Source organism: Manis javanica, chromosome 1 (genome assembly GCF_040802235.1).
Source record: "Manis javanica isolate MJ-LG chromosome 1, MJ_LKY, whole genome shotgun sequence".
NCBI lineage: Eukaryota > Metazoa > Chordata > Mammalia > Pholidota > Manidae > Manis > Manis javanica.
The window spans coordinates 184,305,626-184,322,049 of record NC_133156.1 but is presented as its reverse complement, the minus strand read 5'-3'; the positions used below and the strand labels follow the sequence as shown (position 1 = coordinate 184,322,049).

Below are 16,424 nucleotides of genomic sequence, written 5' to 3'. Positions count from 1 at the left end.
ACTGCGTATTGATACAGGTCACATTCAGGTAACGTATTTTAGAAAGTCAGGGAGAGTTTACATAGCAGGACCTCTGCTTTGTTTTTTTCCAGCTCAGTCATTATGGACCCATTCTTTTATACTAATTTCATTTATGTTTCCACATAACATCTAGAATGGAAAGTCAGTCTCAGGAAGTAACAATACTAGCACTGGAAACTAACCAACCAACCAACCAAAAATTGTTCTTTGAAACTTAAAAATATGAAACTATGCTTGGTACTAAGTGAAAGGTGCTTATGGAGTTCCCACTCCTACAAAGATCTGACTAAAGAAATAATACAAAGTGTAAATCATTTATTTTAATTAGGTCCATTTTAATAAAGTGTATAGGAGTTTACAACTCAAAACAATTCATAAAAACTACCAGATACATAAGATACATCACACAAAGAGTGCAATAACATAAATCCAATAGTCTGCAAATAAGAGGTATTGCAAAACTGTTCTGATTGACCTTATAAATGTCTTCTTCCCTTCCTTTCCCGTGTTCACAGCCCTTGAGATCACATGCACTATTGTTTCCTGAGGTCTGATGACCTCTGTACTCCTTACAGCTGGGTTGACCTCCTCATTTGGTCAACTCAAAATACAGTCAGCAGAGGAAGTTCACCTCTTCTCCATGGAATGAGCATGGTCCTTGGCCTTTATTTGGTTTGTATCCCTTAAAAAGTGATGTTAAATGTTCCCTCTTTCAAAGAACACCTTTGCAGGCCTTGTGGTGTTCTGGTCACTACTGTCCTCTCAACACCACACATAAACCAAGGGTTCAGGTCAGTCCTTACTCAGTTTCATCCTTGTGGATGAGAAGGGCATGCTTACTGTGAAAATGAAACTAAGGCAATGGCTGATTTTTCCCACCTTTATAAGCAACTCCAATTCTAACTCAGAGTTCTTGGCAAAAGGAACTGAGTTTACTCATCCCAAATATTTACTATTATTTCTTGGTATTCTTTGGATACCTTCATTAGGAGGTGTTAACACCATGGCAAAAAGCATGGGGATGCGCACATACATACATACACATACTCCATTTACATTCCAAAACAGGAGTCTTTGGTAGACTCAGAGAATACAACTGACTTCCATTTCTGAGTGAAAAGGCTACATTGTCTTCTCATTCCCAAAGTCTTACTTTAACCACATTGGTAAAAACCATTTCTGCAATTCCTTGCCCAAAGGAATCAAACAGATCCCTTTAATATGTATATATGGTTCTATTACAATGCAATGCAGATAACACTGACTTAATTTCAACAATGAAACATTGTTACTATAAACTCAAACAGTGTCACACATATTGAGATGGTTGGGAAGTAGCTCAAACTAAGTTTCTGATGCAATTACAAGTTATGGGGATGCTGGACTAAGCCACCAGTGTGCTGGTTAACATTTAGCTATTTTCACCAGCTATTCTAGAGTTCCTTCACACATAAATGCCCCTGCATTCTAGGGCACGCTGGGCTTGTGTTAGATCAAAGTGGAGAGGTGCCTTTGGGTTGTGTCTCCACAGAGGAAGGCTGGGCTTCTGCCAACCTTTCTTCATCCCTTCTTTTAGTCCATAAGAAATGGGGAAGGTGGGCCATTTCATTCTTATTTGGAATTATTCCAGTGTGGTGAGATTATCACAGCCTGACTGAAAGTTAAGAGGAAACCGTTTACAGTAACAAGGGAGGCAAATTGTGAACATGATCATTCAATCATACCTCTCATCATCCACTTATTGGTATGGTCATAATAGCAGAATGTCAAGTGAGGAAATGGAGTGGGAACAGGAACAAGGAAGGTGAGCCAGGAAGACCTGCAGAGTATAGAAGACGCAGGGAAGAGCTGTGTCTGGCAATTAAAACAATGTTGGGATACCCCATAGGGGAGGCCTGTGGGACACCTGTTTCCTAGTGAAGGTCAAGGTGCAAATTGAGGCAGGCAGAACTGGGAAATCAGAGGGCAAGGTGGCATACTGGAAGTCCAGACACTGCCAGTGTGGATTCTTACATCTAAGCTGAGGTACCCAGTTTTCAGCAAACTAGCAAATATATTTTGTAGCAAAAGAACACAAAAACAATTCCCAACCAGGCACTACTTTTATTTTCAAGCATTTGATATCCTTCCTTAAAACTTCACAAGTCTGCAAGTGTTCTGGTGGTTTAAAAAAAACAAAAAAACTACGAATAGTAGTTGACAAAGGCATTGGAAAAACTAAATTTAAATTACATGATTCTGTTAAAATCATCTGTTTACTCCATCAGGCAAGCTTGGAGGATTAGAACTTGGGTGGCAGCAGGCATTTACAGGGTGCTCCTGCCTCCTTGGGAGCTGCAATCTTTTAAGAGGCTCTCGTGTACCTTTCATCAGAATAATCCTGGTTCCAAATTTCTTGGATAAAACTGCATCTGTGTGACCAGCAGCCACTCCATAGTTGACTGGCATGTGTTTTCCCATTTCAATTCCCATTAAAGGGACCCAAATGACTCCATTGAAGTTATAGCCTTCCTGCTAGAGAGTGAGTGAGATCTCACCCTTCTCATTTCCTATAAATTTTCCTATTTGAGATAATGCATACATACTATGTGATCTATGTTCTGATGACTCTTCTTTATGGAAGCAAATATAGCATGATTGAATTTCTACTGTCAGATCACTCTGGTGATTACACTTATTTTTAAATAAAACTGTTATGAGTCAGTGAAATATCCCCAAAAGAGTTGAAATCACTGATGTACATATTCAAAAACCTATTCAATAAATAATAGGTCAATAAGATACTGATATTTTTCTTTAAAGTTTATAAAGAAATCTTGGTTACCAAATTAAACTCAGACCTAACATGGGCATGTGAACACATACACAATAGTCCATACATATGAGGTTTTCAATTCAACAAGTGGGCTCAAAATGATAAGAGTTTATCACCTAGATTCTCTTAGGTCCTGCCCAGCATGTGCCTCAGCATGAAATTCTGTTCATTCCATTTTCCTATCTAATAGAGATTTGGAGCAAAAGGGCTGTCTGTGAGCCCAACATACAGATATGTTAAATATTTTTTCACCACACATAAGATAACTTCATTAAGTCAGTAGTGTCTATTAGCCAGTTAACATGGCTTCTTTAAGAGCTCATCAGTGCACAGTGCGGCTCAATGCTTTACATCTAAACACATTCTGGCTCATTGCACTCCACTGCAACCAAAGGTCAAGAGTTCCTGTGTTCCCTTTTAGATGTGTAAAGCAAAAGCAAATAATGCATAAAACAAACTAAAACAAGTGTAGTATTTTGTTGACTATATATGTTCTTTTTCTCTTTAAAGTTAACCTGCTGTAGTAAGTATAATTGTTGCAACATCCATTTGCTACTAATCCAAAGCCACCCGGGGCACTCCTAATTCCCTTAAAACTCAATTTTCCAGATTTCCAGGTTCAGGATGGCCTCTGGCAAACACATTTTATGTTTACATGATGCACTTACCCTATATGATCAAAAGATCAGTGCAGAATTCATTTATTACTAGTTAATAACTAATGTAATCCAACAAATATTTTCATGCATAACCCAATAAGAAAAATGCAAAGGTAATTTGCATATGTTTATATTCATTTCCTATCCAAAGAAGGTATTTAGAATCTCTACCCATCATAGGTCTTCAGTGAGAATGAAAAGGGGTTAAGGCCCAAGTTTAACAAATGATTCAATTCTGTAATAAAATCAACATTGTTTTATTGATTTTACCTTGAGAACTAAAATGGTTACCTGTTTAGGAGGGAGTGATTAAATAACCAAAGGAAAGAGATTTTGCAGAGCTGTTAGAGAGGTAAACTTGAATATCTGAAAGAGTGAATTGGAATGCCCTTCCACTTTTTAGAGTTTCTGATTTGGCTGAGAACTCTCCCAGAATATTCCTATACTCTTAGCTCTTGTCTTTGAGGGCTTTAATCGCTAATGGCCAAAGGAAGAGTTTGGGGTACAAAGTTCCATATGCATTAGCCCAAACTATTCACTCAACTGGAAAGATGATTTGAAACCACTGTTACACAGAAAAATCAGAAACGATCACTGGAAGAAAAGCAAACTCTTAGAATGAACCGTTATCATCTGCCAAAGTGCAAGACTGACAGTTAAAACCTGAGTTGGAAACCATTGCTGGTAGCCCTGATGCAATGCCAATTAATTAAATTTACCTTTTAACCTGGACATTTGAAATAGGTGGAGACTGCACTATAAAAAGTCTTGAAAAATAGTTATTCATATTTCATTGCCAAGATCCCTGAACTTCTAATTTAAAGACTATGACACCTAATCAACTGCAGTACAGTCTGGCATTCAGGCTTGATTCTTGGAGGAATTTCCAATAATTCTTAAATCATTACCCTGGTTTGGTGAGCCACTCTCCCAAGTTCTCCAGCTAATGAAGAAATCACTAACATTTGCCACAAGTGAAAGGAAGCTTTCAAGTTGAAACATGGTGCAGCAACTCTTTCCATTAAGTTGACTTCCCTCAGCAGAAATCTTCCTATTGAGATGCAATTTTAAGGCACGAATAATAAAGGGCAAGAAAACAGCCAGGAATGAGTCAGATCTTTCCAGAAATAGAAGACATTTCAAATACACAAGTCAGTCACCTGTCTGGTCTACTTCAACATCTAAAGAGGACAAAGAATTAAAGGATTTAATGGCTAGCTAATTCAGCTCTTTCCCATTCTCCCAGACAAACTTATTTACGTATTTCAGACTTCTATTTCCTCAAGAGGCAATAGAGGAGGAAGATGGCAACGATTTGGAAAAAATAAACAAGCAAACATAGTTTATAGCCTAGTCTCATGATTAATGAATTCCATATGACAGCATGGAGTGCTCAGGCCTCAAGTTTTCAAAGTAATTTTTAAAACTACTAAGACCTCATACTCAGTGGCTGGACTGTAACAATATGCCCTTTTCTGTTGTTCTGAGAGGAAAATGTATAAGGATAATTAATTTTCTCAGAGAAAATGTATAAGGATAATTAATTTTCTAAGATCATGTAAATGGAATTTGTTAAAAGAAAACAGCAATTCTGGAGGAAAAAAATATCTACCCTGAAACCTCAGCTCCAGCTGTATTTTTCTACACCTTCCAATGAATTCAGTCTTGCCATGAGGAAAGAACTAAACAAAGGGTTCAAGTCAGTTAGGTCAGAAGACATGCCAGTAAATGAGTGACTGTGGAGGTAGGCATGGTGGGACAGGATTTACCTAAAGGAAAAGTGCTTCCTGTGCACACACACACACCTTTGCACTCACAGTACTTTAAAGTGTGGATGTGGGGAAGGCTCAACAGTATTAGACATGAGAACAGATATCTCATCGGTTTGCATTTCTACACAGGAAAGGATCTGACAGACGTTACACACTCACAAGACACCCATGCATGAGGGCCACCCTGGCTAGCACAGGCTCAGAAACAGATCCGGAGAATCCTCGTAGAGCTGCTGGTTTTACGGAAATGAGTAGTGTCTGCAGGATTACACTTTGTTTTGATGTGCAGGATTTTTATCTTGCATTTCTGTCCAGAAATATCCTCTTTTCAAGAGTATTAAATCTTGTCCTGAAGGGACTAATATTGATTCTTCAATGGACGTAACTCAGAACAGGAACTGTAGGAATAAAACTAGCGATAACGTGGCCCCTTTGGGGTTGGGGTAAAGTATTTCTGGATTTAAACAGTTTCTGGGCCAACAAAAAAAAAGCAGAGTTCTGGGTGGAGGTGGAGATGGAAATGCCTGGAAGTCCAGAAATCAACTTAGACAAAATAATTGAGCATAACTTAAAGGGGTTTCAACTAAGTATCACCACAACTGAGTTTGTTGACTGAAGAAGTTCCATCTGACCCATGGAACTGGAAGATATTAACTGACAGCAGACATATTTCTTCTTAGGAAGGCTCAGCTGGGAGTGATGTGGTGGATGTTGAGGGTGGGGTAAAGACAGTCCTGAGGCTCAGGTATTGCTCCTAAGGTTTCTGCTTGCCTGATTTTGAAGGAAAGGGTGCTAAAGCAAAAGGATCAGCAGCTGGCAGCTCCGTAGTCCTGGAGGAAAGGGACGTGATGGAAACAGAGCCTGCTATTGACTGCTTGTTGGTTTGCGAGACAATTTTGTAGGCAGCAATGGGCTGCACTTCTGGACTTGGCTCATCTTCTGGGCTATAGTGACGGGAATATTTGGATAAAGATTGGGGGCGGAATGGTTTGGCAGCCACAGGGCCTGAGACAGCTTCTTTTTGGGGCTGAGGTGCTTTGTTTCTCTCATTAGGATGACCCCCTGATTCTAAGGAGGATCCCCTATGAGAGATGCTGTCAAGATGGTCTGCTGCTTGTACAGAATGGGAGGGGAGCTTAGATTGTTGGACAAAACCAGCCATGGGATACTGAGCTCGCACCGAGGCACACACTGCTCTGTCAAGGCCTGCGAGTAGAGGGACGTCATCTGTCTGACTGATGTGACTGGCCTGTCCAGGCAACTCCTGGGAGGTGCTCTGGGAAACTGCTAGCTCCTCTATGCTCTTCTTCTTGGTAAAAGGAGCTCGCAAGAACACATCTGCTTCCTCTGGCTGGGAAGGAGCCACACTGCCCTTGGAGACAAACGGGGCTTTGGAGAAAATGTCCATGTCATCTGCTGGAACTCTTGAGCTCCTGAAGGGGGCTGTGGCAAAAACATCTGGCTCACTGAGACCATCAGTGGTCAGTTGTATGAGGGCTTGGAACTGGTTCTTTCTTGCATCTTGTACTGCCTTTTCTTGCTCAGTAGAGACTTCAGGCTGAGTGAATGGAATGGCACCTCCCAGCTTCCCCTGCAGAGGCTTGCAGCTCTCATCCTCTTCTTCAGACTCCATGAGAAGAGGTCGAGACCCACTGCAGTCTAGCATGTCCCCCTCGAGGTCGGTGCCTTCCTCTTCACTGCTGTGGAATGAGCTGTTGCTTGAAGGGCCATCGCGGGCCAAGTAGTCAGATTCTAAATTGTTCTGAGTGTTTGTGTCAGGTACTCCAGAGGAGTCTGGATACAAGGGAAGGCCTTTAACACCCGTTGATTCTTTAAAGTGCTCTACAGTTATTACAGGACAGGGATTGGGCTCTCTCTGGAGACCTAGAAAAGCACAAAATGCAGAATTAATGCATAGGTCAGCTCAACTCTCCTTGGAACACCGAATGGTCAACCCGCGGCAGAAACATTATGGGACCAAAAAATAAATGTTGAAAATGGAAAAGGAATAACAGAAAAAGAAAAGTCAGGCAAGGAAACAGCACACAAACTGGAACACAACCAATCACTGTCTCACATTTTGGAACAAGATAGGCACAATGTGCAGGAAAGGAGATGAAGTTGTTAGGCACACAGACACTGAGCGTGACTACGCGATGCTCCTGCTCGCAGGGCCAGGCACTGACACCTGCTCTACCTGGCCCTGGTTCATGATGGAATGAAAACAAACCCAGTCACTCATCTCCACAGACACCATGACAGTTTGGGATTATGTAGAAATACTGTCTGGGGGCAAATTCAATTTGATCTAACAGTGGTCATCTGCTCCATACTTTGTATCTGAGGACGGGCCTCCTCTGCCCCTGAAGCAGAACATGGCTGCTTGATAAATGCATGTTTACTTGATGATTTACATCATAAACACCTACTCAAACAGCACAAGAGCGCTCCAAATATGAATACTGAAGGCACTTTCTAAGGGGAGGAGACAATCAAAATCATTAAAATCACCTTCAGCTGGAGTTGCCCTGGAATTTTGTTTTCAGTCTTCTAAGTTAGCAAAGACTGCTTAATGAATCAATCCATCAGAATGTTCTTTAAGCAGAAGGAGTAAACTGCATGGGTAAATATACTAGTCTATTTCTATCTAGGTAGAGGTGCCTCAGGGTGCTCTGGCTTTTAAATCAAAAGGACAATTATCAATGCAAGAGAGCTTACCTTCCAAGAAATATTAGCAGGTTAGAAGTATGTCATTGGGCACATGTTAGCAAGAGGGCAGGAAAAAGGCATATGTAACTAAGCAAGAAGAATCCAGAGAAAGGCTGGTTGGGGGTCAAGGCATCATTTCATCATGGGTTTCCCAACCCACCAGGATAATAACATTAAGTACAACAATTAGGACCCTACAGATAACTCAGAATCTCTGTACAGAGATTAATTTGATCCTCCCCTCCCAGCTTACCCTCTCCCCTTTTATAAAAACCATTAGCTAGTAGAAATTTCTGCTAACAGTTATCCCCTGCTAAAGTTTCTGTTGAATTAAGCACACAAAACACAGCAAAAGCAGCATCAAAATCAGTTTATTGGGAAACCAGTCACTTAGAGACATTACATTGTAGGGAGACGTAGAGAGAGATCTGAACATTTTAGAAGGTATGTACAAAAAAAATTGTTTCTCTGAATCCTATAACTTTTTAGCAGTGCTTCTTTTTAAACAGTTCTGACCTTAAGTATTGTTTTCAGAAACAAAAAAAGGTGGGTATTTCTCCCATCTTTATTTCCCTTTCTAACAGTTTGACTGTGTTGAGTGAATTCCAAATTAGTCTTAAATTCTGAACTGGTTCTGAAGGGCTTTCTGAATAATATTTGAAGAATATGATTTTGAAGAAGGTAAATTTTTCCTTGCATTAAAACTTTAATATGTGCACCTACATTGGTGATAGGAAAGCATTAGTTGGCTGATAGGAAATAGAGAGAATACTTTCTCCCTTGCAACAGAATGTAGAAAGACAAAATCCTAAACTCACAGGCAAGCATATTGATATTAAATCTGTCACAGTGATTCCCCAGATCATGATTTCTGGGAGGAAATTCAAATGAGAGGGGGCAAAGAGGTTTTCCAAAGTAAGATTTGCCCAGCAAGTGGTATGAAAGGCCCCAATTCCTTGAACCACTTTCTAACATAGCATCAGCTGGACAAAGTTTTCAGTTACCAAAACTAAGGCACAATTTCTCATCTTCCAAAACTACCCCAAAAGTTGGTGTTACTAAGCTGGTTCCTGGGGAGAGCAAAATATCTCTTAGGAAAAAAAAAAGTAAATTTAGTCAAGCCAATGACTAATTCTGGCATCATACAAATCAGCAATGAAAATGAAACACTAGTTTGACTGGAGTTAGTGCTTTCAGGACATTTAACTTAAGTCAGTCAGATTAATTTGTGTGCAGACACTGCCAAAAAACAGCTACCTATAGAATCCGGGCACACGGGATACCTGCAGTGTTGGATTACACTGAGAATTGTAAAGTACCATGCAGGGGGTGCCCATATCCATGGTTGGATAGGATGGAAGATTATGCCTAACCTAAGTAATTCCTGTTAAAAAGTGGGCTCTTGGTCAAGTCAGCTGGAGCCCTGCCAATTCAGAGCATATTCTTTGGCTATGGCCTTCATGGTGAGTAATTAGAAAATCATGCCTAAAATTCCAACAACTTTTTAAAATTCCCAAACACAGTCACAAAATACTATAGCATCAAGTCTGAAAGAGAACTAGTTTCCTGTCCTTCAAAACAAAGCCAGACCTATTTCATCTCTCTCTTTCAGCATGAATCTGCTTTACAGGACTGGAAAAGTACATTTAAAGGATTCTCTTGAGAGGGCCAAGTCTCTTAACCTTCCTATTCTTTTTAGAAGGGTGCTGTGTAAGCAAGGCAGAGAACCACCACCTTTTGCAACTCTCCAAGCCTGGTATTATGGAAACCAAAGAAATGCTGGTGGGCATGGGGACGCACAGACAGCCACATTCCCTCAAGGAATTTTGGTGATTGCAGCACAAGAAACAAAACAGTCAAGAGAAGGAAAGATTCTAAATAACTGTAACAGAAGATAGACATTAAATCTTGTCAGCAGTTAGAGGCCTTTTTGGAATGAGTGTGTTCTCGCAGGGAAAGCATGTGTTTTCAAAGTGAATGGTGGTTGTATGCGAAGAAAGCCTTGTACTATCAGGAAAATGTTCAAATTTTACATTTTTACTGCTACTGTGTTTGAAGCCATCTGCCTACTAGCAATAAAGGATTTACACTGATTTAACCTCGTGCCTTAGCCCAGTTCCTCTGGCAACCAGTGGCATGCATAGCAGAGGCCGTGTGACCACAGAGCTCAGTAATGCCAGCTAGTCATTCCTAGGGGTGGGTGGCTAAAACCTCGGACTTGGCTTCACCATCAGCCCAAGGGTCTTCCTTATTATGAAACCTAACATTGAACATTATGTTCTAACTCCCTCAAACTGTGTCAAATCTCTCTTTATTTTGGTTTAGCACATTAAAGAAGTCAAAACACAGTTCTTTTTCTTGCTCTGATGTACAAGAGTGTGTCAGGTTAGGGTAAAGCACACTTGTTTGACACTTCCACTTAGGGATAGTTCCATTTTAGTTTATCTTAAGGTTCCAAATTCTCTAGAATTCACTAAGAGTTCATTTGCTTCAGAGAGTAGGAAAAGAGTCCCAAATATTTGATAACTTGGCAACTATCCTCACCAACTCCCTATTAACTTCCAAAGCAATCAAAAGTGCTGAATGATTTGGCATAGCTTTACCTGAGAAATTTTTTCTGTTGGACATAGTGAAGGTCCTCAGAGTGCATCCTAAGAAATCAAAATCTCAAGACTAAGTTTCAGACAAGATATTCCTTAGTGCAATATATCATGTACAACCAGACTTTTACTTTCCTCCATTATATAAATTGAAATAACAGTTATAGGAAGTATGAAAGACATAATTCGGCTAAAAAACTGAAAATGAAGATTTGGAGTACTGGGGAACCTTCTCATATAGTTAGCAAATAGAAAGCAAAATACCCCTTCACAAGAACTTCAGAAATGTAGTACAACTGAAATATACACTCTTAGAACCAAATCAGGGAATCAAGAGATGTGTATCAAACTACTAATTTCCATGACCTTTTTTAAAATTAAGGGTTTGTTTTCACCATATGTTGTATAGCTGCATTAAAAACCACAACTGGGGAGTAAGGGATTTGATGGGAGCCAACACTGACTAGTAATACTGTGCCTCTCAAGCCAACAGAGCAATTCAATGGAAAAGATTTCTTGGGCATAAAACTGCTCTTGCCTACATAAAATGTTTAATTACATTGAATATTTAATATTAGATATAGAAAGGGTTAAATCAAAGGAGTGTGGCTGAAAATCTGTGCTCTGTTTTCCAACCTGTGCCTGGTCATATAAAGTACAGGCTTACAGGGGTTTTATTCTCCCTGACCATGAGGTGAAGCCAGGGAAGCCATGACTCACTAAAACATCCTCAACATGTCAATCACAAGCATTCACACTTGCCTTGTGCACAAGTACTTATCATCACTCAATGATGTGTTTAAATCTTTTCTGCAAAAGTGGGTTCTCAGAGGAGGAAAACAGCTATTTTAAGTTTTTACATCTCTGAACATCATGCTCTCATTTGAACAGATAAAAGTCTTTATTCCCTTATATGTTTACATAAGAAATTTGTTTACATTTTTTTTATACAATACTTGATTAGCAATATTTTAACTTCACATTTTTACTGCTAAAGTAGCTTTATGTACCTCTGCTTTCTCTTCTTGGGGAGGACAGGATAAAGACTTGTGGCAAATATACATCTACATGACCAGGGGGTATGCAAAGGGTGGAGTAGAATACTCATAGGAAAAGAGTAATTCAGGACACTCCATCAAAGTGGGAACCGAGAAAGTGACTTCCATTCCAGCAACTATCACCATTTGGTAACTTTGCATAGGCTAGTATTTACCCAAGGAACCTCTCTCCCTCACCTTAGTGAAAGGAAACCCAGGAAAAACAACATCGTGTCTTAGTACAACAGATTATTTGAAATGGAGGCCATCTGGGATTCATTCTGAATCAAAAAACCCAAGCACATACAACTTCAGGAACATTCATTACTAGTGTGGAAAAGGAAAAGACTTAACTTTCTGTTGGTAAAATTATAGTCTCTAGAGAGGAATAAAAGATAGCTTTGTAATATCTGGAGTGTTTCAGTAAATATTCCATTTTAAATATCCCTGTGATCATTGCTCTATTCTACATGGCAGCCTCTAATTTGTTTAATTGAGTAGTTGTCTGTCATTTTTATTCCTAAACCCTGAGTTAGTGGTACAGGATCATGATAATTTGAGAAAGCTAAAGATTCTTGAAAATATAGACAAATATCATGGGATACTTTATTTTGGTCCAAGTTATCTATAGAGTACATTTGTTTAGCTGAGCCCAGATCCCTCCATTACCTCTGGGCTGAGGTCAACCCAAAAAGTCCCTTCCTTCCCACAGCACTGCTGAAGGCAGAACTGTTTCTGACCTGGGGAAAGCTGCGTCGGTTTGAATCAAAATTATCAATTATCTGTCGGGATAGTAGGGAAACAGTATTATATACAGGTTCTACAATTCTAGCAATCCAGGTTCTATAATTCTAATCTAGGAAGAGCCAAGTCAAGCATCCAATGACACCTGACAAAGTGACAACCTCTTCCAGAGGTATTTTAAAACCTGTATCTTTCAGTTTTCTAAACCATACCAAAGACAGGCAACAATCACCAAAGTTCCCTTATTCAGAATAGTAAGGAAATTAGACTGATTGTTGTCACTTTCCATTATAAGATCCTTTCTGGGTGTTTCCTGTGGATTATGCTTTTTCCTATCTCCAGTAGTAACCACTCTTTATCTAAGAGGGAGGGGATTTTGCTTTTTGGAAATAGCCAAATGTTACTCAGAACCAAGGGTGGTGGAAGAAGATCAAGAAACGAACATACTTTCAGAAGTTGAAAGTGATACTAATTAGGTAATAATACAACTGATTTTCTTATGCCTTATTACCTTCCTTGATGGTATTTCTAAGGAAAGAAGTTTCAAAAATAACTTCAAAAGATGGCAGCATCATTAGAATTAAGTATTAGCTTCCCAAGTAAAACCAGATGCCTTTGAAGGGAGCGACACTCACTTAAGTGTTAAAATTCTGACATGTCTGCTGAAGAAATCATTGATTATAATTAATACTTAGAAGTGTCCATTTAAACCTTATCTCCTTTGAGGCCTGTGTTTTTTAAAACACAGGGACTTAAATTTGGTGATCTAGTTTATCTGAATGTTGTGAAGGAAAAAAAGAAAACTTGTGATGTTTTCTGATATAGTCATTACTCTTGCACAGCTGGAATAAAAGCAAACCAGAAACATATGCTTAGAGTACCTGCCCATTTTTGAGTGGCAAATCATTGAGCTGAAACCTCTTGGTGCTGTTTTGTTGAAACATAAGGACATGCATGTATATGATTAAAAAGGGAAATCTAGGTCCAAAGCTCTATGGTAATTCAGGCTTCTATTCAGATGGCCAAGAGCGAGCAACCCAGATTAGTAAAAGCCCATCCTAATTCTCTAAAAGATAAATACTGCTACGGTAATAGTAAGAGCTACAGAAGATAACTGAAGAACATTGGGATTATGTAAATCCTTCATTGTCCTTCGAAAACATAATATATGCTCAGAACCCTAGAATTCTATAATCTTAAAGACCATCTAGTCCAAATTCATCATTGTATAAATAGGAAACAGCAACTCTGACAGCGAAGCACCTGTGAGGACCACGTGACCAGTGACTGGCAAAGGCTGGGATGAGATCTCAGGTGGCCAGTCCTGTCCGGGCCTCTTTTCCCACCAGCCTGCCTCAGGCCCCACACCTGTGAAATGAGGTGTCTGGACTAGAGGGTGCTTTCTGAGGTCCCTCTTGTAGCTCAGTCTAGAGTTTCACAGGTCTATCAGTTATCAGTATACTACACTCATATCAAATCAATTTTCAGCTCAGGGGTGATGCTATAAATTAAGGGAGGTCCCATTTACCGAGAACCTCACACATACTCCTTAACAGAAAAAAACGTACTCCCCTTTGAAGCCCTACTCCTAAACAATAAGCCCAAGGGAATTTCATGTCATTATCTCCCTCGGCTTGCAGTCCCTGGCTTCTGACTTCTGATCTGTTCATTTTCATTAACAGGTTTGATTACGCTTTACTGAACCAGATAACGAGGTAATTATCTCAATGAGATTATGGGAAATACATGAAAGGAACAATTTAAAGACACCTATTTCTCAACTGTAGTCATCATGGTTTCAATTAAATTGAGAAAGTAGGTATTTCATTATATTTCTAACATGTATGTATGAAAAAAAATAAAATTGGAAAACATAAGCATAAAACATTATTCTTATTTAAAAATAAGCATTTTCTTCATTAGTTTATACATACTTTCTATTCCAGGGAAAAGAATACATTTTTGATCTTCAGTAATATTCCTGTCCGTAAAGGGGCAAACCAAGTCTCATTTTCACTGCTTTCAATCACAGAGAGTTCTTCAAGGGTATCTTTTTCAATCCTCAGCCGGAAGGTTGTGCCTCCTTCAATTTTGGAAATGATCCATTATCCTAATAGAGGCCCTTACTTAGCCCATTTAGGTTCAGCTGGCACGGGAAGTATTTAAAGTCAGAAGGAAGATGGAAAGATTTAGACTTTTCCTCTTATGCCTTTCAAAGGCTGCTCTCACATTGCTGGGGTCAGAGTTTGACCTCCAAAGTGCAATGTTTTGCAGGCTGTTGTTGCTGATCAACTTGCTTTTTTCCCCCTTAAAGTGCAAACGTGAGGAGGAAGAAACAAAAGTACTACATAGAGAAACAAGCAAACGGACTTGGAATTTTATTTGTACAAATCTGATCAACTAAGTTTCCCTTTTGATCATGGAAAATAGCACTCAAGGAAGAGAACCACAATGGGGTTCTCTGCCCACCTCTTTTCAAAGGGGTGATTTTATAAAATTGCTTTCCACGTAGGGAAAAAAAATACACTACAATTAAGGACATACACAGAGGGTGACCATGAGGCATGTTGTCATGTCAGTGCAGGGTCCTTTATTTATTTTATAAACAGTATCCTAAGGTTAGTGAGGAACTATGCTTGCTTTGTTTTTTAATCTAGAAGACAAGGAAAACCAACTGAACGTTATTTCATTGGCTGAATCCTTCAATTCAAACATCAGAGAGAAAGAAAGGTAAGTAGCCAGAGTCAGATTGTGCCCAGCTTGTCAGCACACTTACTTCTGATAATCTGAAAATAAAACATCATGCTTATTCTACAAAGACAGAGGACCTGCTGAAAGCTTATAGCAACACACAAGTCTACTCAGAATGATTCCATATGTTACACTGTGTGATTGCTGTTTAATTATATAAGGGAAAGAGATCAAAACCCTGTACAGACACCTGATATCAGACTCGAAATGCCAAGTGGAAACAGAACTATTCAGTGTCTTCATTTATACACAATTTACAATATTTGATTCAAAATAAAAATCACAAGAAAAATACATCTGTTTCTGCTACAATTCCTTCCCCTCCCCCATCCACCCCCCAGTGAAAAGTCTTCTAATAAAAGGTATCATATTACCACCATTGTCTTGTTTTGGTCTAATTCTGAGATCCCGGCTTGGGACAGTTAACATGAAAAGGAATGGCAATACTTGGGATTTATATAATGTACACATTTTTATCCAAGGATCTTAAGTACTTGCTGTCATGTCTCCAGATCTGAGAAATCATGGTTCAGTGGAAGCCAGAACGCTGGATAAATGTCGGGCAGATTGCATGGGGTGTAAAATCCCTTGGCTAAGTCTATGATCAAACAAGGTCAAAGTTGGTTGGCTAGAGCTGGGTTCATTTTCTCTCTTCAAACATATACCATCAGTCAATCAGTTTTACCCTTTCTTAAACCACAAACCCACCTCCAGGCTACTGCCTAGAGTTAAGACCAACTGAAGAAGCCACGTCCTCATGATAATGCAGCAGGATAAAAAGCAAAAGCAGAGAAACACATTCATGGCATCTGGCCAAAGGAGACAGGGGTTGGGAGGATTGATCTGGGAGGCCATTCCTAGCAAGAATAAGACAAAGGTGTCAATTCACTAGCTTCAGTTACAGTTAAGCTTTTGGTGGAGTCAATTCCAGCAGAGATGAAGCTCATGGCATCTAGCAACTGACTTAAGAGAATGCCATTGAAGAAGGGTAATGAGAAAACACAGCAAACTAACAGGGCGGTGCTGGCCAAGGAATATCTGGAGGGCCAAAGTGATTTTCTTTCCTTATCATTTCTACAGAAGGCAAGGGGTAGGAGAGACAAGGGCTAGAGGGCCCCTTATTTGCAGATTTAAAAAAAAATCATTTTTCTTAGAACTCCGTAATGAAAATGTACATTACGGTATGAAGGTTACAGAACTGCATCTGCTACTGGGTCACGGCTACAGGTCTATGAGCTGATCCACCAGCAGTAAAGACCTGGCTAGGTTGGGAAGACTGGACTCAGAGCTCCCACTGCTGTTTCTAGAGTGCCCAC

At 39.6% G+C, this 16,424-nt stretch overlaps 1 protein-coding gene and 1 long non-coding RNA gene across 24 annotated transcripts in view; one reads left to right on the top strand and one right to left on the bottom strand.

The window, feature by feature from the left end:
* The window catches only part of LOC108401513 (uncharacterized), a 22,037-nt gene extending 12,222 nt beyond the window's left edge, over positions 1 to 9,815 (top strand). Inside the window, exon 3 of the long non-coding RNA XR_001854201.3 lies at positions 9,676 to 9,815. This is a non-coding gene — a long non-coding RNA (uncharacterized lncRNA). The remainder of the gene's footprint in view (positions 1 to 9,675) is intronic.
* The window catches only part of AAK1 (AP2 associated kinase 1), a 158,911-nt gene continuing 142,803 nt past the window's right edge, over positions 317 to 16,424 (bottom strand). For 19 of the 23 annotated variants that reach the window (XM_073212091.1, XM_073212089.1, XM_073212094.1 and 16 more), the window contains one exon: positions 317 to 7,151. In XM_073212091.1, the coding sequence (XP_073068192.1) occupies positions 6,022 to 7,151 (1,130 nt within the window). In that variant the 3' untranslated portion in view covers positions 317 to 6,021. Of the gene's footprint in view, positions 7,152 to 8,330 lie in introns of those variants that run through there. The other 4 variants (XM_073212153.1, XM_073212165.1, XM_073212161.1 and 1 more) reach the window with 1 other exon arrangement.